The sequence below is a fragment of the Rhinichthys klamathensis genome, unplaced genomic scaffold, assembly GCF_029890125.1.
Source record: "Rhinichthys klamathensis goyatoka isolate OS25496 unplaced genomic scaffold, OSU_Roscu_1.1 h1tg000482l_1, whole genome shotgun sequence".
NCBI lineage: Eukaryota > Metazoa > Chordata > Actinopteri > Cypriniformes > Leuciscidae > Rhinichthys > Rhinichthys klamathensis.
This window is the reverse complement of record NW_026606969.1, coordinates 530001-557606: the sequence shown is the minus strand read 5'-3', so window position 1 is coordinate 557606 and position 27606 is coordinate 530001. Positions and strand designations below refer to the sequence as shown.

General features: G+C 37.6%; 1 protein-coding gene across 1 annotated transcript in view; it reads right to left on the bottom strand.

The window, feature by feature from the left end:
• Positions 1 to 27606, bottom strand: part of LOC130072194 (adhesion G protein-coupled receptor A3) — a 221027-nt gene that overhangs the window by 78334 nt on the left and 115087 nt on the right. Inside the window, exons 13-14 of the mRNA XM_056237207.1 lie at positions 14922 to 15111; positions 14311 to 14519 (exon numbers count right to left, since the gene is read on the bottom strand). Coding sequence (XP_056093182.1) covers positions 14311 to 14519; positions 14922 to 15111 — 399 coding nt within the window. The remainder of the gene's footprint in view (positions 1 to 14310; positions 14520 to 14921; positions 15112 to 27606) is intronic.

The window sequence follows — 27606 nt, the reverse complement described above, 5'->3', positions numbered from 1 at the left end:
AACACACACACACAGACCCGCCACACTACTTGAGTTTTCCCCCTTATTTAAATAATTCTCAATGATGATTCTAATTACTGTTATATAATGATGTTTCTCTGCTTTAAAACAGCATAAATTAAAGGCTTTGCCACGAATATGCAGCTACCACAAAATCAACAAGACAGTTCTTAACAGGTTTTGATTCGCCCTTAAACGACCCTCATGCAGAGAGTGTGTTTTTAATGATCCCAAAGCCTTCATCCTGAGACCGGCTCACAGACATGAGACCGCGAAGGGACTTTGGCTTCACAGATGAACCAACACATGCTTTAACAAGAAGAAAAATGCCATAATGCCATAATGCAAATGAAACACCCAGAATAGGACGAGTCTGGGTGCGGCTTATCATTTTAGAACAAAATTACACAGTAGTCATTTACCCAGAATCCTTTTCATCCATAAGAGAACACAAACAGCAACAATCCATCAGTTTTACTGCTCTAATTATACAACAGTCCATAAGAAATCCTCAAATACACACGAGCGCACAGACGCTGAGGCCATGAGCTGCACTCATAAATGTTATTCATCAGCTGGTCTTTGCCACACGTCTGGTCATTCGAGTCACTGTAATAAAATTTCATTACTCCGAACAAGTCTGATGCATAATGTGGTTTATTCAGCAACAAAGTGGAAGCTCATTTAATTACTGCTGTGCAGAAAACACTCGAGAAATTAGCAGAAACTGTGTGTGTGTGTGTGTGTGTGTGTGTGTGTGTGTGTGTGTGTGTGTGTGTGTGTGTGTGTGTGTGTGTGTGTGTGTGTGTGTGTGTGTGTGTGTGTGTGTGTGTGTGTGTGTGGACATAAATACTGAACATTAGTATTTGAACATGAATCCCCACGTAAACACCATCACGTTCATGTTTCACCCTAAAAACCCTATTATAATAATAATAATTATAATGATGCTTTACATTATTTGTTTTAAATATGTAAAAAAAAATATATAAAAATGTATATGTAAATAAAAAATATTATAAAATTATTTAAAAATACAGATAAATGGAATAAAATAAAATACACATAAATAAATTCATTATTTATGCAGTACACTCACATATTTACTACATAATAAATCTTATCTGGTTGATCATTTACTATATCGTCGCCAAATGGAAACTATATTATCTGCTCAATGTGGACTATAAGACATTAAGGTATTATAAACTTTTTTATTTTTAAACATATTTCTGTAAAGCTTCTTGTCTGTGCATTGTTAAAAACTCTGCACAAATAAAAATGACTTGATGTCATTGCAAACTTAAGCAGAAGCACATACTGTATGGCATATTAAACGGACCCTAGAACCGGTTCTGACCGAACCGCTTTTTAATTTTTTTTTTTTAACAGAATAGGGTCAAAAGGTCAGCTGCTCAGAGGTCAATAGGTCAAATGTGTTTCTGGAGGCTGTGGTTCACATTGAGCAAAACACATTTCACATCCCATCAGAGGAGCAAGAGGGCTCTATTGATAGAGAAAACCCACAAAAGTGATATATGGCGACATCTGCCTAAACTCACTCCCTTACTGTCATTGATTCAGTCCATTTAAAGCATTGGTTTGATTTAAAGAGATAACGTGCAGTCAGCAGGTCATTATTGCAGAGTTAACGTAGGGGTCTTATCTCAGCCAGAACCAATTTAGGATAATCATCAACTGATTGTACTGTACATTTCCCCTCATATTAAATGGCTTAACTACAAATTAAAATAAATATAAACAAAGGACTCTTTAGTCAAACTGGTTACTCAAAAGTGACCATAAATGTTAAACTGACACACCAGAAAGTATCTGGAAATAAAATAAAGAAAAAGGCCTCTTACTAAAAGTGACCCAATTTACCCCTACTGCTAAATAAAATAAAATAAAACATAATTAAATAAATAAACTCTTTAGGTCTTCAAACTACTAATGACTTGCTCAAATTGACCCTAAACATTAAACTGACGTGACAAAGTATAAATAAAAGAAAACCTAAAATAAAATAAAAGAACAAAAAACAGAAATAAATAAAAGGACTCGTAAGGTAGTAAATGACACTCAACGTGACCCTAAACCTAAACGTTAAACTGACACACCAGAAAGTATCTGAAAATATATCAAATTAAATTAAATTAAATTAAATTATAAATAAAAGGACTCTTTTGGTAGTCAATGACACTCAATGACCTAAACGTTAAACTGACACACCAGAGAGTATCTGGGAAAAAAAGAAAAGCATCTTTAGGTAGTCAAACTACTCAAACTGACCTTAAACATTATGATGTGTCAGAAAGTATCAAGGGGAAGAAATAAATAAACAGAAAAAAGAAAAAGATAAGAATTAGACAGAGAAATAAATAAAGGACTCCTTAGGTATAATGACAATCAAAGTGACTCTAAACTCAAAAAAAAAAAAAAAAAAAAAACCTCTAAACATTAAACTGACACACTAGAATGAATCTAAACATTGAAACCATCACAAATATCACAAAAATCAGAAAAATCCACAACAAATACCTCAAAAACCCAATCAGTGACGTTTGTGTCAGTACAGGAATAAACTCCTTCTTTCCGTCTCTCACGCGTTCTACAAGCAACTCAAGTGTACATTAAAGCGACTAGTACGTTCATCTGTGAGATTCCCAGAGAGACGCATCGCTCATTCGAATGACAAAAGGTTGAAGGAATGTAATTTGTAGGAGAAGACATCCGTATCCAGGTTCTGTCAGGAGAAAGGTGCTCGAACACCATCGATCTGCTGACGACAGCGAATAAGTGATGGATCAAATGAATGGGAGGCGGTTTAGTCGGAACTGATTATTCAGAGCAAAAACAATCAGCATTTAAACACAATTTATCAGCAAACGGCTGTCCACAGTGAAATATACGAGATTAAACCAATAAACACAGCGCTGGACGGAACCAAGCTTTCACCGCCATACTAATAAAGCAGTAAGTGGAGAATTTAAGGATTAAAACCCTGTGCTTAACATGGAGGACATTTCCCATGAAAATATACTATTTCAGTCTTCTATTTCAAAACTTTCGATGTGCCGTTTCTGTGTTAAATTCCCTCTCAAAAATATTGTGCATTATATTAAACTATGAGACTGAGAAATTCAATTCTTTGATCTTTTGAGATCAAACAGAAGTATGAAACTGTAATATTCAGAACTCAAAACTTGCTACAGTGAAGAAACCGCATGTCGCTCGTGTCGAAAGATCGGATCTGATTGGAGAAGGTCAACAGGGCGTTAGTGACCGAGAGAGAGAGAGAGAGAGAGAGAGAGAGAGAGAGAGAGAGAGAGAGAGAGAGAGAGAGAGAGAGAGAGAGAGAGAGAGAGCTGTTGTCATTTCTGAAGCTCTATGAAGTATGCAGCCATAAATACAACCTCAAAAGAGACACAGCTATACTTTAACATTCACTATTATTGTTTCTACGAGAAAACATTGATCCAAAAAAATTATGGAAATATTAGTATTGTAAATTATTAAATTATTGTTAAATAATAATTGATCATTATTAAATTATCCAAAAAAAATAATGGAAATATTAGTATTGTAAATTATTATTAAAATTATCTATTGTAATAAATAATATTCACTATTATTGTTTCTATGAGAAAACATTGTTCCAAAAAAATAATGGAAATATTAGTTTTGTAATTTTATAATAAAATAAAATATTTTTACTCCAATATTCACTATATTGTTGTTTCTACGAGAAAACATTGTTCCAAAAAAATAATGGAAATATTAGTATTGTAATTTTAAAATAAAATAAAATATTTTTATTCCTCGATCTTTCATTTGTAATAATAATCACAATAAAATTATGATTATTATTTTATAGTAATTTTGAATTGGTCAAAAACAGTGGGAATGTGGCCTATAAAAACTTGAATAGAGAGAATTACTTTTTTTAAAACACCACATTTTTACATTTGCAGCAGGATTTATTTCAAACATTTTTATCATCTCAAATGATATAAAAAAAAAAAAAAAGTTGCCAAACAAATTGCTTTACCACATTTAATATTACGGTTAATAGTTTAGTACCTAACGCACTGAAAAAAACTTGGTGTAGAAACAATTTCCACAACAGCAAGTGACATTTATTAAACATGACATTTTGAGGAAGAAAAACTAATTTCTTGTAAAACAAACTCTAATAATCTTGGTTTCATTTACGTCTTCAAGGAATATTTTTTTCCAGTGATGCTTTTCCTAAATTGTTGGATTTTGCCATAAAAAAGTCAATAATTCTATTTCATTATTATAAATTTCAATTTACTATGCAAATGAACTCCCCAACAAAATCCCCCCAAAATGATGCATTCTTTACAAATAGAGCTATTCAAGTCATCTGGCGATTATACCTGCATGTTTTAATATCTCAGGATATACAGACCATCGCAGAAAAACGAAATATCGTCAGCTGAAGTACTTTAGTCCTCGTCAATGTGGCTCAGCGAGATAACGTCCCGAGAGAAGTGTCCCGTCCCGATCTCCTGAAACGCATGCTAATGCTGCAGTAATGCAGGGCTGTGCTAATGTAATGCACCAATATATCAACTAAACACACTTCTGTGAGTGTGTGTTCATCGAGTTCACTTTCTCTCTACACACACAGCAAAGAAAACACTCGTGACTCAGAGGAATATAGATCTCAGAGTTTCAGCAGTCGAAAAAAAGCTGATTATCTAAAGTCCTGATGATAAACACCATTCATTCCCGAAGCTAACAGAGAAACAGACCTAAATAAAGGCATTTCTAACTTCTCAGGTCCTCATATACATTTCATAATCTTCAAAATCACTAAATAACAGATTAATAATGAATAATGAATTATACAACTACTATAGTTATATCAGCATACATTCACTTAAAGCAATATATACCATAGCAAATCTCCACTGATTATAATATTGTCGAACAATTGAACTATTATCGCCCAGCTTTACAGTATATATAAAGTTGGATATAACTTATATCTAATTTTACCATATTGTAAACTACAGGTGAAACTCGAAAAATTTGAATATCGTGCAAAAGTTCATTTATTTCAGTAATTCAACTTAAAAGGTGAAACTAATATACTATACATTACATGCAAAGTGAGATATTTCAAGCCTTTATTTGTAATTATTTTGATGATTATGGCGTACAGCTTATGTTCCCCAAATTCAAAATGAGAATATTGTGAAAAGGTTTTCATAAGCTGTAAGCCATAATCATCAAAATTATAACAAATAAAGGCTTGAAATATCTCACTTTGCATGTAATGAGTCTATATAATATATTAGTTTCACCTTTTAAGTTGAATTACTGAAATAAATGAACTTTTGCACCATATTCTCATTTTTCGAGTTTCACCTGTGTATTAAAAATGTAAACTATATTATATTATCACCCAGCAATATGTACAAAATTGATACATAAGTATATCTAACTTTATTTACATATATACAGTATAATCACGTAAAGAATAAATAATTATAGGAAATCTTGCCTGTCTGATTGTTATATCGTCGAGAAATGTAACTATCATCGCCTAGCTGTATAAATGAAGCCAGATATATAACTTATATTCAGCTTTACATACAGTATATTCACGTAAAGCTATTTCTAACAAATCTCAACTGCTGATTGTTCGAATCATGGCAAAATGTAACTATTTTATCTAAAAATGCAACTTAGGCATGAAGATAATAAGATATCAACCCGATCTTGCGGCAATTCATACGAATTTTACGAGGTGGCTAATTCGTACAAATTCATACGACCTCACTCATACGAATTAGTACGATTTTTTTATGTCGTACATATTTTACGAGTTGCCCAATTCATAAGAATGACCTACCTCTGACCCCGCCCATAAAACTACCCCCGCCCATAACCCCTTGACCCCACTCTGAGCCCGCCCATAACCCTGACCCCGTCCCTAAACCTACCCCCGACCCCGCCCACAATCCCTTGACCCCACCCTGACCCCGCCCATAACCCCTTGACCCCACCCCGCCCCTAACCCTACCCCTGACCCCGCCCCTAAACCTACCCTGACCCCGCCCATAACCCCTTGACCCCACCCCGCCCCTAACCCTACCCCTGACCCCACCCCTAAACCTACCCTGACCCCGCCCATAACCCCTTGACCCCACCCCGCCCCTAACCCTACCCCTGACCCCACCCCTAAACCTACCCTGACCCCGCCCATAACCCCTTGACCCCACCCCGCCCCTAAACCTACCCATCACGTGGGTTTAGACAAATTGTACGAATTCTTACGAGTGAGTTCGAAACGAATTCGCACGAATTAGCCACCTTTTTATCACACTTAATTGGTCGTGAGATAGCGTTGGATATAAACATTAACATGTTTTTCTGTAAAGCTTGAAACAACGTGATGCGAAAGCGCTATATAAATAAAATTGACTTATACAGCGATCTTTCTTTTTTTATTTTAGTAGATAAGCAAATATTCTTGCACAGTTTCCTTCAGTAAACATTGCATTATGGTTTCATTGTTACACAGCTCTATATTCCAGCAGGTTTTGCACTAAACACTGCATGTCAACACATTTACTCCAGCTGAATGTTGAGGCATCATTGGCTTCTATAAATACGCTGTGATTGAAATCCTTGCCTATTCTGTCGTGCAGAACACAATGAATAAGTAGGATTGTGGAATCGATGGGCGTTTGCTTGGAGCAGGTGTGTGACCGATGATGTCAAGGTGAAGGACACACACCGCTGAATGTGCATTACACAACCTTCATGTCCTCAGCACAGTCCAGACCTGTTCTCCTCGATTACATCTCCTTCAACCAGACACACAAAATGGCTGCATCGCAAAGACTTTATGACGACCTCTATCAATTATTTACCTTCCAAATGTCAGAGCTGTATGTGCATCAGCATTATATAGCAAACATTATTTTCTGAATAAAGTCCACAAGGCTGATAAAGACATCCACACACTCCAGGGCGATTGAAATATCCACATCATACACAGATATGGGACTTCTTGCTATTCTCTTCCTTCATTTCTTGATTTAGTCTGCACTGTCAATTAACCAGCTCTATATATATTTAATAATCAGATTATTACTCATTTAGTGTAGAATATTGATGCTCTGATAATATGATCAAATAATCTGAATATGACCAAATATTCAGCCCGATCTCATGAAAGGGTGTATCTATACCACAAATTTAATTTCTCGTGCCATTTATATGCCAAAAATGGTTTTCGCATGCATATGATATGCACTTTTTGGCGTGTAATACGCACACACTCCACACCCTTATCCTACCCACGATATTTACAGTGCGTAGCATATGCACACGAAAACCATTTTTGGTGTATAAATGGCACGAGAAATTAAATTCTTGGTATACACTTACCTAAAGGATTATTAGGAACACCTGTTGAATTTCTCATTAATACAATTATCTAATCAACCAATCACATGGCAGTTGCTTCAATGCATTTAGGGGTGTGGTCCTGGTCAAGACAATCTCCTGAACTCCAAACTGAATGTCAGAATGGGAAAGAAAGGTGATTTAAGCCATTTTGAGCGTGGCATGGTTGTTGGTGCCAGACGGGCCGGTCTGAGTATTTCACAATCTGCTCAGTTACTGGGATTTTCACGCACAACCATTTCTAGGGTTTACAAAGAATGGTGTGAAAAGGGAAAAACATCCAGTATGCGGCAGTTCTGTGGGCGAAAATGCCTTGTTGATGCCAGAGGTCAGAGGAGAATGGGCCGACTGATTCAAGCTGATAGAAGAGCAACTTTGACTGAAATAACCACTCGTTACAACCGAGGTATGCAGCAAAGCATTTGTGAAGCCACAACACGCACAACCTTGAGGCGGATGGGCTACAACAGCAGAAGACCCCACCGGGTACCACTCATCTCCACTACAAATAGGAAAAAGAGGCTACAATTTGCAAGAGCTCACCAAAATTGGACAGTTGAAGACTGGAGAAATGTTGCCTGGTCTGATGAGTCTCGATTTCTGTTGAGACATTCAGATGGTAGAGTCAGAATTTGGCGTAAACAGAATGAGAACATGGAACCATCATGCCTTGTTACCACTGTGCAGGCTGGTGGTGGTGGTGTAATGGTGTGGGGGATGTTTTATTGGCACACTTTAGGCCCCTTAGTGCCAATTGGGCATCGTTTAAATGCCACGGCCTACCTGAGCATTGTTTCTGACCATGTCCATCCCTTTATGGCCACCATGTACCCATCCTCTGATGGCTACTTCCAGCAGGATAATGCACCATGTCACAAAGCTCGAATCATTTAAAATTGGTTTCTTAAACATGACATCACTGTACTGAAATGGCCTCCACAGGCACCAGATCTCAACCCAATAGAGCATCTTTGGGATGTGGTGGAACGGGAGCTTCGTGCCCTGGATGTGCATCCCACAAATCTCCATCAACTGCAAGATGCTATCCTATCAATATGGGCCAACATTTCTAAAGAATGCTATCAGCACCTTGTTGAATCAATGCCGCGTAGAATTAAGGCAGTTCTGAAGGCGAAAGGGGGTCAAACACAGTATTAGTATGTGTTCCTAATAATCCTTTAGGTGAGTGTAGATACGCACTTTCATGAGATCGTGTTGCAAATATTACATCTTTTGTCTCCATACATACAGGTGATAATGGAAAATCAACTGTTTGCTATAGGTGTAAACATTAAAGCTGCAGTCTGCAGTTTTTCCTCTTTGTCGCCATCTCTGTTCGAAATCTGCAATTGCAGTCATTCGCGGAATTATCAACTTTACGTGAGTTGTGCCTCGACACGGCACAGCGCGGATGAACACAGTGTTTGAGGAGACTGTAAGGCTGTCAGTCACTGCGCCGGTGTGGATACTGGCGTTCGCAATCACAGATTATTCTTTTTTGGAAGTATGACCAACATAATAATTTTCACCGGAAAATGTCTGAACAAGTGAGTAACATCCACCTTTGTTCTGGTTCTGACTAGGGCTGGGTACCGAGTTCGGTACTTTTTAGGTACCGACCGAATTGCCTCGATACTACCGAGTATCGAAACATGTCTTGTTTTTCGGTACCACATTTCGGTACCTAAGTGGTTAATCTCGTCAACGTCAGTGAAACAATAAGCATGCAGCATTGGCTGTGGCGGAAAAACACTAGTTTACGCGGCTGCCCAGAGACGCGGCTCGTCGCACGTGAGGCTGCAGTGTGTGTGTGTGTGTGTGTGTGTGTAAGCGTGCGTCCCAACCCAGATAGATAGAAAATATGTGGAAATGATCCAAAGTGTACCTATGTCATGTGCCAGACTCGATGCCAGATGCACGCGATGCAATATTTTCGACAAGATCATTGCTGCCAAGACCGGCAACACGGTAAATCTAGGCACTGAAGCGCACAAAATACACTTGAGAGTAATGGTGTTCACATCGAACGCGAATAGAGCGTCAAATACGCGTCTATCGCATCTAGTTCGACGGTTGAATCTTTAGCTCGAGTTCAAATTTTTCAACTTGCGCGGAAGACGTTCGCGGCAAACGCGTCGCCCAATTCGCGTCATTCGCGACGCCCGGCGCGAATGATGCGTCTATTCGCGTCTTTGCATTGACTATGTATGTAATCTACTCGCACAAATAATTAAATTCGCGTTCGGTGTGAACACACCATTAGTAAACACTTGTTCATTAATAAACAATTAAAATATCTCCTTGCTATTGTTTCCACATCCATAATCATTAGGCTACTTTTGCCAGTGCTTTGCTGCAAGCTTCACGTGCAGGTATATATCCCGCCCCCCAGTAGCCTATATTTAATTTAATTCACATTTATTTGTATAGCATTTTTCACAATACATATCGTTTCAAAGCAGCTTTACAGAAAATGCATGTCTAAATTACAATTTAGAGTGATCTGTTATCAGAGGTGACAGTGTAATGCATTTCAATTAATTTTCATTCAGTTTCATCGTTAATTAATGCATTAAGTTAAAGCAGAAACAATGAGCTCATTGAAGTAAAGAATACATGTTGTTAAATGATTAGGAAACATAGAAAACTTTAGCATTGGTGCTTTTTTACATACTCAAAATATGAGTGTAAAAAAGTCCAACAAACTGAAAAAAAAATTAGGTAATGTTATATTGTTAAACCTGGTTACATAAAATTGGTATCGAAAAAAGTATCGTTCAGGAACCGGTATCGAAGTCAAGGTATCGGTATCGGTATCGGTACCGAACATTTTGTTACGATACCCAGCCCTAGTTCTGACATTGCAGTAAATCGCGCTGATTAAATCTAAAAATCGCTTATCATATCACGCAAAACCGTGCAAATTATACTTTGTTCTCAAATTGTTAATGTTAACAACGTCAGCATTGCGTGACTACATGTGATGTCCTTCCGATATCCTTGTTTTCGCATGTGTCCGGTTGCAGTTTCTTCTTCTGTAGCCGCTCCGAAGTCCGAACCAAGTCTTCTGCATGTTACAGCGGGTGAGTCTGTTGTCGCTGGTGATCGTCGTTTGAACCTTTCTGGATCCACCATCAAATTGATAAGTTTAATTATATCAAGTGCTGTGAGAAAAGGCTATAAATCTCCACCTCCAGCATCCTCACACTCACAGCCGACTAGCCGAGACTCTTCTTTATGTGTGCAGATGTGTGTGTGCAGATGTGTGTGTGCAGATGTGTGTGTGCAGATGTGTGTGTGCAGATGTGTGTGTGTGCAGATGTGTGTGTGCAGATGTGTTTGTGTGCAGATATGTGTGTGTGCAGATGTGTGTGTGCAGATGTGTGTGTGCAGATGTGTGTGTTTGCAGATGTGTGTGTGTGCAGATGTGTGTGTGCAGATGTGTGTGTGCAGATGTGTGTGTGCAGATGTGTGTGTGCAGATGTGTGTGTACAGATGTGTGTGTGTGCAGATGTGTGTGTGTGCAGATGTGTGTGTACAGATGTGTGTGTGCAGATGTGTGTGTGCAGATGTGTGTGTGCAGATGTGTGTGTGTGCAGATGTGTGTGTGTGCAGATGTGTGTGTGTGCAGATGTGTGTGTGCAGATGTGTGTGTGCAGATGTGTGTGTGCAGATGTGTGTGTGCAGATGTGTGTGTACAGATGTGTGTGTACAGATGTGTGTGTGCAGATGTGTGTGTGCAGATGTGTGTGTGCAGATGTGTGTGTGCAGATGTGTGTGTACAGATGTGTGTGTGCAGATGTGTGTGTGCAGATGTGTGTGTGTGTGTACAGATGTGACCTAATGACGCAAAGACATGCTCGAATCTCCCGGAGAAATCCACCAGTACCGCTGGAGTTAAAAACATTATTACAAGCTTACCGCTGTGAATCGAGCTACGGCAAGCAGAGAGTTTTGAACACTGGCTGGTTATGTATTTTCTCAAATATGTATTTTGGATAATTTTTTACCCCCAAAAAAAGCTATGGACTGCAGCTTTAAGTTTAAACAATGCAAGAATTACCAGATTTCATTTTAATCAGTTTTATGAAAATAACACAAAAAGGTACAAGAATACGATTACGTTTCGCTCTGTTTTGTGGAGAATACAACAAAACTTCTAATGATCGACAGTAAAAATGAATCTGAGATTAAAGCAACCGGTTCAGAAACCCAATTACGATACGAAACAGACAATTTTCCAGAATACTTGTGCGAAAGAAAGAAAGAAAGAAAGAAAGAAAGAAAGAAAGAAAGAAAGAAAGAAAGAAAGAAAGAAAGAAAGAAAGAAAGAAAGAAAGAAAGAAAGAAAGATAGATCATCTAATTTTCTCTGATCAGAAACAAGCATGGCTGCAAGTCACTGTAATAGATTTGGGAAGTTGCGAACAACAAATGTCAAATAAAGACATGATATGATGCACGACTGAAGGCTTTATCCCAGATCAGATCATGGGTTTCTGAACTGCTTTAATCTCAGATGCTTTTTTACTGTAGATCATCCGTAGTTTTGTCATATTCTCAACAAAACAGACCAAATTGTATCATTGTACCTTTCTGTGTTATTTTCCTAAAATTGATTCAAACCAAACCTGGTAATTCTTGCATTGTTCAAACTTAATGTTTATACCTATAGCTAACAGTTTCTTTTCAGAAACCTTTGGGAAAAAAACAGTTTCCATTATCACCTGTATTTATTGAGATAAAAGAGTAATATTTGGTCATATTCAAATGATTTGATCATATTATCAGAGCACCAATATTCTATCAGTGCAATTGACCAGCAGTGACCGGCTCTGATTTAGATAAACTGTACAAAAATAGGCACAAAAATCTTTATCATTTAACAAGATGAAATCCCTCTAGCATGAGAGGATTGAGTGTGTTCGTGGAGAACTGGCTCTGGAACACCAGTGATCTCCAGCAGAACTAAAGCTGCGTGAGGAAACTGAGCAACAGGTCCAGAAACACCGCAGATCACCAGATCCTCGCGTTCACAGAGAGCTCGGGATATAAATGTGTGTCGCAAACGGTTTGAAAGCCTCTTTTTCTCAGACACTGCGGACTGCGGGTGTGGTGACTGCATCAGCTCTCTCTCTCTCTCTCTCTCTCTCTCTCTCTCTCTCTCTCTCTCTCTCTCTCTCTCTCTCTCTCTCTCTCTCTCTCTCTCTCTCTCTCTCTCTCACACACACACACACACGCTTTCTTTCACAAGCGCACAGCACAGCTAAACAATAAACAGCATCTGAATGGCAATGCAACAAAAGCCCTTCTTTAACGCGTGAAGTTTAAAAGCATCTCGAGAACAGCTGCACTTTCACTTCGGTCTTCACACACACACAAACACCCAATACATCGCATCTCATCTTCACGCACGAGTCAATTAAATCCGGATTAAAGTCGTCTAATGCAAAACATCGACTTTGATTTTCCACGCACACACACACCTCTCGTTTCTCTCGCGCATCATCATCATCATCATCACTCGCTGTTTCCCTGAGCATCGCACTTATTACAATACAATCCAATACAATTCGATCGAACGTTCACAACGGAAGCATTCACGTCATAATTCGAATGATAAATCGTTCTGACCTCCCAGTCGATGGAGTCCCAGTCCTCGGTGAACATTCGGCGTCTGTGAGCTCGCGCCACTACGGACGATCCGATGCCATTGCGCTGGAAAAATCCTCGTTAAATCACTTCCACGCGGTGATATTCCCAACATGAGTCCCAGTGCAGATCGACGGAGTCATGAAGAAGCCGCGCGTAAAAGCGACGCGTCGCGATGCCATGAAGAATGAAGGGGGCGAACAAACAAGTGCCCTCACACACACACACACACTCACTAATTACTCATTTACTCAAACCACACACACAGCTCACTTAGTACAGGTTCGGCTCTGGTCAGGTTTAAACGTAAAAGCTTTCAGTCACCACTAAGCTGATGATGCATTTCACACGAGCAGGAAATCCAGCGATGTGCCTTTAAGGAAAACTTGTTGTATAAGGGCTTTCTGCGCTCCTTCCCCACAGTCGAATAAATCCTCGCGGGTTTCTATTGGTATTTCTAGCATAATTGGAAGCAATCCAAATGGGATACATCACGAATCCTTTAAGAATCAAATAAAACCCGACTGGCGACTGAAACTCATTTTTTGTTTTCAGAATTGATTTGAGTTGATCCAGAGGATCTTGTTTGATTCTTTACTCAGCTGCTCTGTTCCACATCCAGTGCTGCATAAAAGCAGGAATAAAACATGCACTTGAGGCGGCTCTGATGCTGCTTTACTTCTGGGTCAAATGATGACGCATCAGAGCTGCCTTTACTTGTACTTTCATAGTTGCAAGGTTTAGATTAATATTTTAACATTTAAAAACGTACGTGCAGTTGTCATGCATTTATGGTATACTGTGTAGAATTAAACAGTAAATTATTTTCTACACACGCTTCTTTGCAGTGTAAAGATGCCATTTTAGATCATTCTTGTTTGATTGTATTTGCTTCTTGATAGAAATAACAATCCAGCACACATTTCTTTAAGAATTTTTGACTAAAGTGTTATTTTGGATGTGCATTATTTGCTATGCAACATGCATTTCTATAAAGCTGCTTTGAAGCTACATTAGATTGAAGTATTGTTTGCACCTCGTGTCCTTCGCACTGTAAGGGTCACGTGCACCTATATCTATACCTCACACCATTTGCCCTTGCAAAAATGATATTTACACTTGTGTTTGGATGTTCGCCGTGTTTCATTGGCTCTGCACTCCCCCCCACACACACACACTCCTCCACTGACTCCGAGCACGAAACTCTTACCATGAGCACGGCGAGGTTGTTGTGGTGCGCGCAGTGGATGGTGGTCGTGTTGTGCGCGGAGCCGGTTATCTGACAGCCTTCCGCGCGCCAGCCACCGTGTCCATCAAGCAGGTCAAAATCCCAGTATGCGGCGGTGGGGTCTACACCCAACGAGAAGTGCCGGAGAGCGACGGTAACCGGCTGCACGGGGCTCCCGGGGCTACACCCATCTAGGAGAGCAACACATTGCGTCAAGTCTCAAGTCCTTAAGTGCTCCAGAGATGCATCCACAAAGCATATGAAAGCTGGCAATCACACACACACATGCACGTCTGAGGCGTTATATTCCACTCTGGAATGAACGTGCATTATTGTCTAATATTGATGCAATACAAATTAGATGAGTTCGAATAAGGTTATTTGCCTGCGCAATTAGTGTAATAATGCAACGCAACTGTTGCAACATCGTGCAAGCACGCGCATGTTTTCTCATAATTGCATGTGACGTTAATGTCTAAATATGACTAAATACTCCAGTGCAATGCCGTTTGTCATTTAAAACAACTAATGCATGCATACGTGTGGATATGCCGGGTTAAAAAAACGAATGCATGAAAAAAATGCAGCATTACCTAATTTGGTGAACGCAACTGGTGTCGAAACGCTTCTGCGCTTCCCATCGTCCGCGAGATTTGACGAATTCCCCGTGCATGGGAAGAGTTTTCCATTGCGGAAGACGATCAGCTGCAGCTTACAGGTGGAGTTCTCCTCAGACTGGGGGAAAGCCAGCGGGAAATGTATGGAAGCGATGGCCACCGTGTTCTGAAACGGGGAAAGGGTTATGACACATGTGCAGGAGATGCGCAGATCTGACAGTCTGAAGCGTTCCCGCTGACAGGAGGAGAGTGCTGGAGGAAACAGGGCTTATCCTCCTCCTTTCTCTCTGCCTTTCTGTGGTCTGCCGCAGAGGGGAATGATCCTGACCAGCACAACATCAGCACTGACAGCTTAAAGCAGCAGGCTGATAAAACATCATCATCATCATCATCATCCTCTTTATGTGTTAATAGCAGTGTCGATGTCTAATGCAGATCCTAAAGGGGGAAGCACGTCATTTTGGCCTTAAAAACACATTTAAGATTGAGGCGATAAGCAGATGTTGATGCAGAGAGTGTGTTTTTGCTAAGACAGAAGATGTGCCAAATCCAAACACACTTTTAAAATGATTTAGCTGGGGTTCGACTTTATTTTTCCCGACACTGAACCAGAGAAAAATCATTTACATACTCAACTTTGCTTTATAGAGGAATTCAAGTGTTTAAAGTAAAACATGAATGCAATAACACATGTAACACTTGTAGTAAATAACATTATAATTGGTTAAATAGAAAATTATTATTAATATAAAAATAATAAAATAAATGTTGTATACATATACACAGATACTGTGTTCTGGAAACGTTATTTTATGGTTGCAAAAAAAAATCTCTGTCTCTCTCTCTCTCTCTCTCTCTCACACACACACTGTCTCTCTCTCTCACACACACACACACACACTCTGTCTCTCTCTCTCTCTCTCACACACACACACACTCTCTCTCCATCTCTCTCTCTCTCTCACACACACACACACTCTCTCTCTCACACACACACACACACACTCTGTCTCTCTCTCTCTCTCTCACACACACACACACTCTCTCTCTCTCTCTCTCTCTCTCTCTCTCTCTCTCTGAGCGGATGTTGTGAGTGAGTGGGCGGAGTTAGCGCGCGACGCGCGTGAGTGGAAGAGAACGCTGTTGAATGAGTGAGTTTTTCTATCTTTTTCTGTCTTTTTTGCGGCTTGTTTGTGTAAATCTTTTATTTGACAAGAATATTGTTGAGTAAGAGACGCTGGCCGATATGGCAGCGTCTCAAAGTTTGGATAATTTGACGCGGAAACATGGCATTAAAGTTATCCCCGCGGAGCGTTGTTCTGTTGAGGATTGCACTATTGCAGTCGCTGAAGTAGTTGGATACTCTAGTATTTTGTCTGCAGCCAGAATGAATAGTGCTATAGTGATTTTTTTGAGTAGTGTAGAGAAAGTCAATGACGTTGTAGTGAAAGGGATTGTTGTCAACAGTGCGTTTACCCCAGTAATGCCTTTGGTCCAGCCGGCAAAAAGGATTACACTGTCTAATGTACCACCATTTATCAGAGATGACGTGATTGAAAGGGAATTAATGAGACATGGTAAAATTGTGTCTAAAATCAGGAAGATTTCGTTAGGTTGCAAGCTACCTCAGCTGAAACATGTTGTTTCATTTAGAAGACAGACACACATGATTCTAAAAAATGAAAATGAAGAGCTAAGTTTGGCCATGAAATTTAAGGTGGATAACTATGAGTATGTGATTTATGCAACGTCAGAAAGTATGAAGTGCTTTGGTTGTGGACAGGAGGGACATATAATTCGTGCTTGTCCTGAGAAGGATGATTCGGTAGTGCCTCTGAACGAGAATAGGAAAAAGGAGCAGACAAATGTAGGAAGAAGTGAAGAGCAGAGACAGCCAGAACCCGAAGGATCAAGGAGTAACACGGAGAGGGGAGATGGAAGTAATAATGGAGAAATGGACAAGGAAAAGTTGGAGGATGTTGTGAATGATGCTAGAAAAGCAAGCAGTATCATGAAAGAGTGTGAGGTAACTGTTTCTAATTTAGTTGCAATAGAAGGTGAGGAAGACATGGAAGTGATAGAGGATGAAAGTGTTTTTAAAACACCTGCAATAAAACGGAAATTGAAGAAAAAAGGCAATGGGAAGAGAGTTAGGAAAGAAACGGGAGATGAAAATTCAGGAAAAGATGTTGAAAATTCTGGGATTCAGATGGAATCAGATACGAGCAATATTGACGAGCCTCAGTCTGCCTCAGAAAGTGGAGATGATTCTTCAGGGTCTGCGAGTTCAGTCTCTCAAAAAAGATCTGCTAGAAGTGACTATACACTTGAGAAAATTAGAATATTCCTTCAAACAACTAAAGGAATGAAAGGAGTGAGAGTGGAAGATTATTTCCCAGATCGAGAGCTGTTTATTAATTCAGCTAGAATGTCAATGAAAGAGAAGGGTGCAAATAATTTAACCGATCAAGAAATTTACAGATTGAAAAAGATTGTGCAAAAGCTGAAATTGAATATATTGAGTGATGAATTTGAAGCAGAATGATTTTTTTATTCTTCTTGTGTTGTTTTTTTGGTTGTTTTGCCCTTTTTTGGTTTACATTCATTCACTTATGAGTACGCTAAGACTGGGCACACTCAATATAAATGGTGCACGAGAAAGTGGGAAGAGAACAAAGCTTTATGAATTAATAAGACAAAAGAAATATGATGTGATGTTGGTTCAAGAAACCCATAGTGATGCTAAAAATGAGAGTGACTGGAAAATGGAATGGGATGGAGAAGTTATTTTAAGTCATAAAAGTTCATCTAGTGGTGGTGTAGCTGTTCTTTTTCAAAAGCACATAAAACCTTTATCATATGAGGTTGAACACATTGTTGAAGGGCGACTATTGAAAGTCAGAGCAAAATTTGAAAAGTTTGTTTTAGTTTTTGTAAACATTTATGCTCCTGTTTGTGGTCCTGAGAGGGTTTATTTTATAAAAAAAGTGAATGATGCTCTTTCTAGCTTTGAACAAGAAGAGTATATGTTTATGGGAGGAGACTTTAATTGTACAGAAGATCATAAAGTAGATAGGAACCATAAAGAGCCTCATATTGCATCCCAGCATGAAATTGTGAAACTCATTGTTGAAAATGATCTGTATGATATTTGGAAAGTCTTGCATAAGAATGAAAGACAATATACATGGGCACAAGCAAGAGAGAATTTTATTACTTTGGCTAGACTGGATAGATTTTATTGTTTTAAACATCATTTCAATGTTATAAAGAAATGTGTGATTTTACCTGTAAGTTTTTCTGATCACTGTTTAGTAGAATGTAGTATTTATATAGCAAATATAAAACCCAAGAGTGCTTATTGGCACTTTAATGTCTTATTGTTACAAGATAAGGCTTTTATTGAGACGTTTACATATTTTTGGAAACAGTTTGGGTTGAAGAAGCATGAATATAGATCTTTACGACAGTGGTGGGATTATGGTAAAGTGGAAATACAGCAACTGTGCCGGCAGTACACACTCAATGTTTCTAGGGAAATTTCCCGGTCAATGAGAAACCTAGAGATCGAAATTGTGGAACTGCAAAACTCAGCAGCGTCCACAGGAAATCGAGGGCATACTGAGCTCCTCAAATCCAAAAAGAAGATTTTAGATGAGCTGTTAGGCGTTAAAGCACAGGGTGCGTTGGTCCGCTCTCGATTTCAGAGTATTGAGCAGATGGATGGCCCGACTAAGTTCTTCTTTGGTCTAGAAAAAAAGAATGGTCAAAGTCGTTTTATTCACTCGCTATACTCAACAACTGGAATAGACATAACAGAGCCTAAGGAAATTAGAAAAAGGGCGGTGTCTTTTTATTCAGAATTGTATAGGAGTGAGAGCCCAGAAGTGGATGAGCCAGTCAATTCGTTTCATACAGGGTTGCCGAAAGTGCCAAATGAAGTTAATGTTGAACTTCAGAAGCCCATTTCCACAGGAGAATTGCAGATTGCACTGCAGAGCATGGAATGTGGCAGGGCACCTGGAATGGATGGTCTCCCCATCGACTTTTATAAGATGTTTTGGTCAGTAATGGGGGATGATTTGCTTGCAGTCCTCAATGAGAGTCTGGCTGATGGCTTGCTACCGTTGAGCTGCAGAAGGGCAGTCATAACTCTGCTGCCAAAGAAGGGAGATTTAAAAGATATAAAGAATTGGCGACCCGTTTCACTTCTGTGCACTGATTTAAAAATTTTATCTAAGGTTTTGGCAATAAGACTGAGGGAGGTAGTTGGTAGGGTCATTCATCATGATCAAACATACTGTGTGCCTAATAGGTCCATCTTTGATAACATATTTTTAATTCGAGATATTTTGGAAGTCTCTAGGTTATTGAGTTTAAACACTGGTCTGATTTCAATAGATCAGGAAAAGGCGTTTGATCGGGTTGAGCACGGCTATCTCTGGCGTACACTGGAGGAGTTTGGGTTCAGCTCAGGTTTTATTGCTATGATCAGGGTTTTATACCAGGACATTGAGAGTGTGCTGAAAATAAATGGAGGTTTGTGTGCACCTTTTAAAGTAAAAAGAGGGATCAGACAGGGATGTGCATTATCAGGAATGCTTTATGCCTTGGCTATTGAACCTTTGCTGGTAAAAATTAGAAATAGTATTGAAGGATGGTCTATACCACACTCAGGTGAAAAAGTGAAGCTATCAGCTTATGCTGATGACATTATTGTTATGATTAATGATCAAAATGACATAATGGTATTAAAAGAAATTATTGATGAATTTGGCATTATTTCTTCAGCCAAAGTAAATTGGTCAAAAAGTGAGGCATTGATGTGTGGTGAGTGGGAGGGAGATCCTCCTAAATTACCAGGAGGCCTGTCCTGGAAAAGTGATGGCATAAGATATCTGGGAGTCTATCTTGGGAATGAATCTGTATTACAAAAAAATTGGGAAGGTATTTTAGAAAAAGTAAAAGGAACATTTGAAAAATGGAAGTGGCTTTTGCCGAAGATGTCATTCAGGGGGAGAGTTATAGTTATTAATAATTTGGTTGCATCAATGTTATGGCACCGTTTGACTTGTATTGATCCTCCCGTTGGGCTTTTGGCTAAATTACAAGCCATTATAGTAGACTTTTTCTGGAATGGCTTTCACTGGATAGCCCAGAGCGTACTGTTTCTGCCCACGGAGAAGGGCGGACAAGGACTCATACATCTGGCCAGCAGAAGAGCGGCCTTTCGACTGTTGTTTATACAGAGATACTTGACGGGACCAGTGGAGTTGGTCTGGAGGAAAGTAGCCGATATTATCTTTAATCAAGTGAGTGGATTGAACTTGAACTCTGGACTCTTTTTAACAGACTTCAGCAAACTACAGTTTAACACGTCGATTCAATTCTACAAAGGACTTTTTAATGTCTGGCAACTTTTTAGAAAACAGAGGCAAGACACAACATCTCTGTACTGGCTGCTCGAGGAACCTCTTGTTCATGGAGCGAGGTTGGATGTGGCTTGTGAAGTCACACCAGGACTATCTCAAATATTGTGTTCATCCAAAACATTAAAATTGCATAATTTAATGGACATTGGTGGTCCTGAGCTAAGCAATTCTCAAGCTGTGGCCTCTCATTTGAGAGTTCAGTCTGTACGACAGGTTGGAAAAATGTTAGATTTATTAATGCAAAGGTTGACAGTAGAAGAAAAATTTTTATTGAAAGATTATTATAAGGGTAGAGTGGCTTCTATTATTTTAGATCCATTTCCAGTCATTTTAATTACTCCTGATTTAAAGGGCTTAAATGGATGCTTTTTGGAATTGGAAAGTCTGGAGAATCTGAACTTTCAAGAGGTCCAAAGTAAAGTGTTATATAAATGCTGTGTAAAGGTGTTAAATAAAACAATTCTTAAGGAACGAAAGGATACAGTGTGGAGACAAAAACTGGGGTTGGAAGATGATGTAAAACCTGTATGGAGAATTCTGTATAAATCACCGTTAGAAAAGTCCACAGGTGATCTTCAGTGGAAAATATTGCACGGCACAGTTGCTGTAAATGCTTTTGTGAATACGATTAATTCTAATGTGTCTGATGAATGCCCTTTCTGTAAAATAAGGGAAACGATTTTTCACTGCTTTTTAGAATGTTTAAGGTTGAACAATTTGTTTAGTATACTTAAATTAATGTTTTTAAGTTTTGGTGAAAACTTCTCCACTCAAAGCTTTATTCTCGGCCCATGTTATAGAGCGGCACAAAGAAGTAAATGTCAGTTGCTAAACTTCTTGATTGGACAAGCTAAAAAAGCTATTTATATCTCAAGGAAAAAGAAGTTAGAAGGTTTAGTAGGGCAAAAAGTTGAGATGGTTTTTAAAAATTTGGTGAAAAGTCGGGTTCTGATTGATTTTAAGTTTTATAAGTTGGTTAATGATTATGAAGGCTTTTTGCAAAGGTGGGGATATAATGAAGCTATTTGCACAGTTGTGGATGGAATGTTGTTTTTTGCTTTAGTATTGGAATAAGTGGTTGGGTGTGGAGAACCCAACCCAAGTGATTATTTATAATGTAAATGTAACATTTATGAAATGAAGTTCTGTGGGTCAAATAAAGTTGTTGTGAAAAACTCAAACTCTCTCTCACACACACACTCTGTCTCTCTCTCTCTCTCTCTCTCACACACACACTGTCTCTCTCTCTCACACACACACACACACACTCTGTCTCTCTCTCTCTCTCTCTCACACACACACACACACTCTCTCTCCATCTCTCTCTCTCTCTCACACACTCTCTATCTCTCTCACACATTCTCTCTCTCTCTCTCACACACACACAAAGACTCACACATACAGATATATATATATAAACACACACGTGTATGTGAGTCTATGTGTGTGTGTCTATGTGTGAGTGAGTGTTTGAGAGCGTTTAATCTTAAATGTGTGTATACCCAGCAAACACAGAACGTTCCCCAAATGAACACAGGGGAATGTTCTCCCCCCCCCCCCCCTCCCCCCTCCCCCCTCCCCCCCCTCCCCCCCCCCCAATATATCTCAGAAACGCTTCAGTCAGCATTCGTCTGGCGAGGAGTTTCATTCACAAAACCAGGCGCCTCTTCAGAGACCACATGATTTCCATACGTGACTCACGCCTCGAGCCTTTACCCAGAGTGCACTGCAGCGTCTACATTACATTCCAGCAGCTCTTCAATGCAGCGCTGCTGTTCACGTGCAGGCTTCGTCTTAATGAAGAAACACTGATTTCATCTCTCTCCTCTCCCTCCATCCCTGTAACAGCTGATGTGTGGATGCATCAGATCGACCGGATGTGTGTGTGTGTGTGTGGATCGTCCTCAGGTCTTCAGTTCAGCACCAAGGACAGCGGACAAACCTCCTCTCACTGGACGGAAATGCTTCCGCTCTTATAAAACAATATCGTTTCATTTGTAGAGTTTATTCAGTGCATTAAACAGCTTTTCATAATGCACATCGTTTCAAAGTTTAAAGAGAACAAACCTAGAAAGAAACTAAGATGCCAGATATCTAGATCAACCCTGTAAAGCCTGACATGGGAAATAATAGTCAGAAAATGTGTTTTAAAGGAACAATTCATTAAACCTTAAATGCATTCAAACTGATTGTTTTTGTTGGCTTTAATGGCTCATATAGAGGATTATATTAATATTCATAATATATATAATTATATGGACGCTTGTAATGTAAATCAATGAGGTCTTTATAATAGTATAGCAGATACTTACATAAAGTGCATATAAATATCAATATCTGTCAACGCAATACAGTGATGATTGAGAGATGAACAAATAAACCTTCCTCAAAAGCCTGAAGATCATATTTGATAAACAAATGATGTATGTATGTCAGTCCAGTTATTGTTCATCTTGAAATATTAAGGTTCTCGATCAAAAGAGATCTGATCACAAAATACAATGAGACTGAATTATAGTTCGGAGGACACAGATATTATTATTCAAACTTAAGAACTAGAGGTGTTTGATGCAAAAAACAAGCGTTGAAATACATCCTACACTCTAAAAAAAACATGGGTTGTTTTAACCCAATTTTGGGTTAAATATGGACCAAACATTGGGTTAAACGGCTGGGTTTGTCCATATTTGACCCAAATTTGGGTTGAAACAACCCAATATGTGTTTTTAGAGTGTGTAAAGCGTGTGATTCAGTCCTGGTTCTTTATTAGCAGCGTTATCTAACACACTTTAAGCAGTGGATGTGTGTAAATGCTGAACTGAAGCCGCAGGGTTTCAGGAACACGAAGCTTTTAGAGCTGACAGAATCATGAAGCAGAGCCCAGCGTTACGGCCAAATGAAACACTCATTTACTAACTCTCTCTCTTTTTTTTTGTTGAGGAATTGCACTTTGAGAATTCATGTTGCATAACTCACAGAAAGATAATAAAACGTTGTCATGCCAACTGGCCGCTCTACCAGAACGATGTTTGGATTAAAGAGGAGATTTCACACAGAATATTAGAAAATTTGATTTTGACATTCTTTGAAAATGTAAATGTGAATCACTAACACACTCGGGTGGGATTTTCTCATCTGTTTTATGGGCGATAACACTGCGTCTGAATCATTGAATCATTGAAGAATCATTCGTGTCAAAGTCATTTCATTTTCTTTTACCCTGCACTTTGTGGAGGTACAGATGCTAATTCAATACTTCTGATTACCATATTCATGTAACATGGTGTTAACATGGTAGTCCATCCAACGTATTTGAAACAACGCCATTGGTACTCACCATGGTACAATAAGTCCAAATAATTATGGTAATATATGCTGTGGAACTTTATTAAACGATTTATACCAGTATCTACATGATTTTGGGGGGGGGGAAATCGAATTGCGAATTTTCTGATTAAAATTCTGATTATTATTATTATTATTATTATCGTTAAATAAAAATATAAAAATACCAAATAAATACAAACAATAAATATTAATATTTCACATAACTGTAATGTTACAATACTAATATTTATGGCTGACAAAAATAGTGACAGATTTAAAAAGTGATTAAAAAAAATTCCAGATTCCACAATTTGGCAAAAATTGTGATTTTATATATCAATATGACTAAATAATAATAATAATAAGTATTATTATAATAATTATTAAATGAAAAAATTTAAATACAAAATAAGAAATATTACTATTGCAATATCTTACAGAAAAATTAAATATTATTTTACATTACAATAGTAATATTTATGGTTGAAAAAAATGTATTGTATAAAAATGCTGATATAAATTGCAATTACGATTTAAAATAGGATTTGAACAAATTTCCGGGTTTGAACAATATGGCCAAATTGTGATTTTATAGTTCAATGAGAATAATAATAATAATAATTTATTATTATTATTTCACAAAATAAAAATGACTAAATACAAAATAAGAAATATTAATATTGTCATATTTCACTGTGAATAAAACAAATCAAGTATTTAAAGTCCCACTGAAGTGCCTTGAAACGTGCAGCATTATTCAACTGTTGACAATTTCCACTGAAACAGGAAGAGGGGGGCGGGGCATATCGAGAAGCTCCTCCCCTTTAAAAAAAAATAGCCAATGGCGTGTGGTTTATGTCACAGCTCAGAGCCGTTGAGTTCGATAAAGCCGCAGTTTTCTCCTAATCTCCTCCATATCGCTTTAAAATATCATTCTGTGCAGAATTCAAATGTGTCCGATACGTTTTCTGTTCTCCAGCGGGTCATGTGACACTAACGTGAAACCAGACTTCACTCGCCCCAATGGAAAGCAGATTTACACTCTCTGAATTGTTCTCTTTCCCCTATAGATGTAGAAAACAGTATGTGTGTGAACGAGCGACCGACTTCAGCCGCAGCTTCAGTGTTTATAATGTAGGGGGCGGAGCTTCAGATTAGAGAGCATTTGATTGGACAGAAAATCTGATGAGGAGCTGAAGTGCAGAGTGATGTCATCAAATCATTGATTCATGGCGGAAGTGAGAGACTACGACAGTTATATCATCTAAATGCGAATTTTGCTTATAGATAACAGTAAGGCAGACATACATTGTAAAAAATGATCGTGATTTTAACGGTAAAACACTGTAAAAATGCTACAGTGAAAAACTGTTAATTGGTTAACAGAAAGTTTCCTTACTATATACGGTAAATAACTGTGATATAGATAATGGTACATTTAATTTAATTTTACTGTAAAATACCGTTAAATTTACAGTTTTTGGAAGTGAAAAAGAACAAGTCATTGTATAATTTACAGTGAAAAAATGTAAATTGACATTCCCACAATTCCCTGCGTGACACTTCACATTTGATTTATTTTGTTTTTAAATAACTGTTTCTTCATAATTTTCTTAGTTTTCTTTCTAATCAGTTATGTACATTAGGGTTTTATGTTACATTTAATGTTGTTAAATTGATGCTTATTGCATTTTTTAAATTTCAACAAGTTACCATGATGGTGTTTAATGTTTGTGTGAATGACACTGTGCAGCTTCTGTATTTTAGTATTAACTTTCTTGTGGAAGAGCTGCTTATGATGAGCTTTGGTTGACCATATGACTCTCATCACTGCTGTGATTGTTGGCTGTCAGTGATTTACAATGGAAAAAACCCAGATATTAATACTTCAAAAGGTCAGTATATTAACATTATGTCAGATAATGAAATACGGTTAATTGCTGTAAAATTATTTACGGTTAAAAGTTGTAAAACCTAAAACGTTGCTACCGTATTTTTAAAAGGAAAACTCTGGTAACCACAGCTGCCAGGGTTTTCCTGTAAATTTAACAGGTTTTTTTCTTTTAGTGTATTCATCCTTCAATTTTGATTTCATAAGGACTTTTTTCTCTTTTTATATTACAACTGTAAATGAAACATTTTATGGCTGTCTTGATTTCTTTGTTTTCAGAATGTTAACCCATCATTTTGTCAGAAACCCACACAAAGAAGCTCCAGACGTCAGGGTTTTTCCTGCATTACTGTATTCACTTCATTTAGTTTCAAAGGGAAGATGTGAACTCGGATTACTCTTGCGTTTCATTAGAGGACTGAAGACACGGCGTGAGAGATGAAGCCCAGCCTCAGGATGGATGAACCTCTCGGTTTATTTAAAGAAGTCTTCTCTGTCATTAATTCCCCACAGATACCAGTGCTTTCATGTGCTTTTATCAATCATTTTCTGTGTTCAGAGTCAGACGTGATGAAACCGGATTCACTGCAGGAACACCATTCATCACCGGATCTGCACTTATGAGCGTTTGATTGTGAATTATCGGTGCACAGACTCGTCTAAATCCCTGTCGGACTTTCAGAAAATCATGAGTCTCAAATGTGATCATCGGGCTTTTTTTCTCTTTTTTTTAACGTTTACATTTCTGTCGTGTCATGAATTGTAAGCGGCATCTGGTTATTATCTCTGAAATACAGTAACTTTGCATTCAGATTCAATATAACTCTTGGCAGTCTGATCAAATAGGTCAATAAATCAAAGTATATAAATCAAAGTGCATTACAGTGATTCAGGAGTAACAGAAATATAAGATGCTAATGCTCAATACGGTGCATTTAATAGAAGTAATAATAAATAAAAGTATCTAGTTGATTAACCATAGGCTGTCATGCAATATAACGACTCGCTGCATTCATTTAGTTTTACAATGAAATAAAGCACGACTTATCCAATCAAAATCATCTGTTTAATAATGCACATTTCAACAGAAAAGTATTTATGCATAAATATGGGTGTACAGTATAAAGTACAGGGTTATTATAGTTAACTAAAACCATAAACTTGAAATAGAAAAACTAATAACTACTTACTTTATTTCAGCTATAGTTGCAGAGGCAACATTTTTAAATTTTCATTTAGTTTAATTTTATGTACTAAAACAACTGAAATAAAAATGAAGAAAAACTACAAAGATTTTTTTTAAACGAATAAAAATGGATTTAAACTTCAATCAAAATTAAATTATTTTAATTAAATAAAAATAAATAAATAAATTTAAAAAATGAAATGAATAAATACCATAGACATATTTAGAAAATTAAATCAAAATGGAAAACAAAAAAAATATATAAAAATAACAAACTAAAATAAAAATAAATAAAAACTGTCTATGTAGTAAAAAAAACGAATTAACTTTAACTAAAATTAAAATAAAAAATAAAAAAGACCTAAAACTGAAATAAAAATAAATAAAAACTATATAGACATTTTTTTAAATATTGAAATTTAAACTAAAAATTAAAAACAAAATGAAAATAATAATGAATACAACTATATAGACATTTTTTAAAAATACTTTAAACCAAAAGGAAAATAAAACAGAAAATATAAAAATTACTAAAACTGAAATTAAATTAATAAAAACTATATAGACATATTAAAAAAAGAAGATTAATTGAAACAAAACAAACTAAAATTATGTAGATATATTTAAAAAAATGACTAACTAAATTTAATTAATTTTAAAACTACTTTAAATTCTTATCAAACACTTGAGCAGTATCACTGATACTCACACAGATATAGTGAGAGTAGTGTATAGTGTGTTAATCTGAACAGCCACAGTCACTTTGCATGATGATGATCATGAGCCTCGATATCTATATGATCCGCCGCGTCACGCTTGGACGAT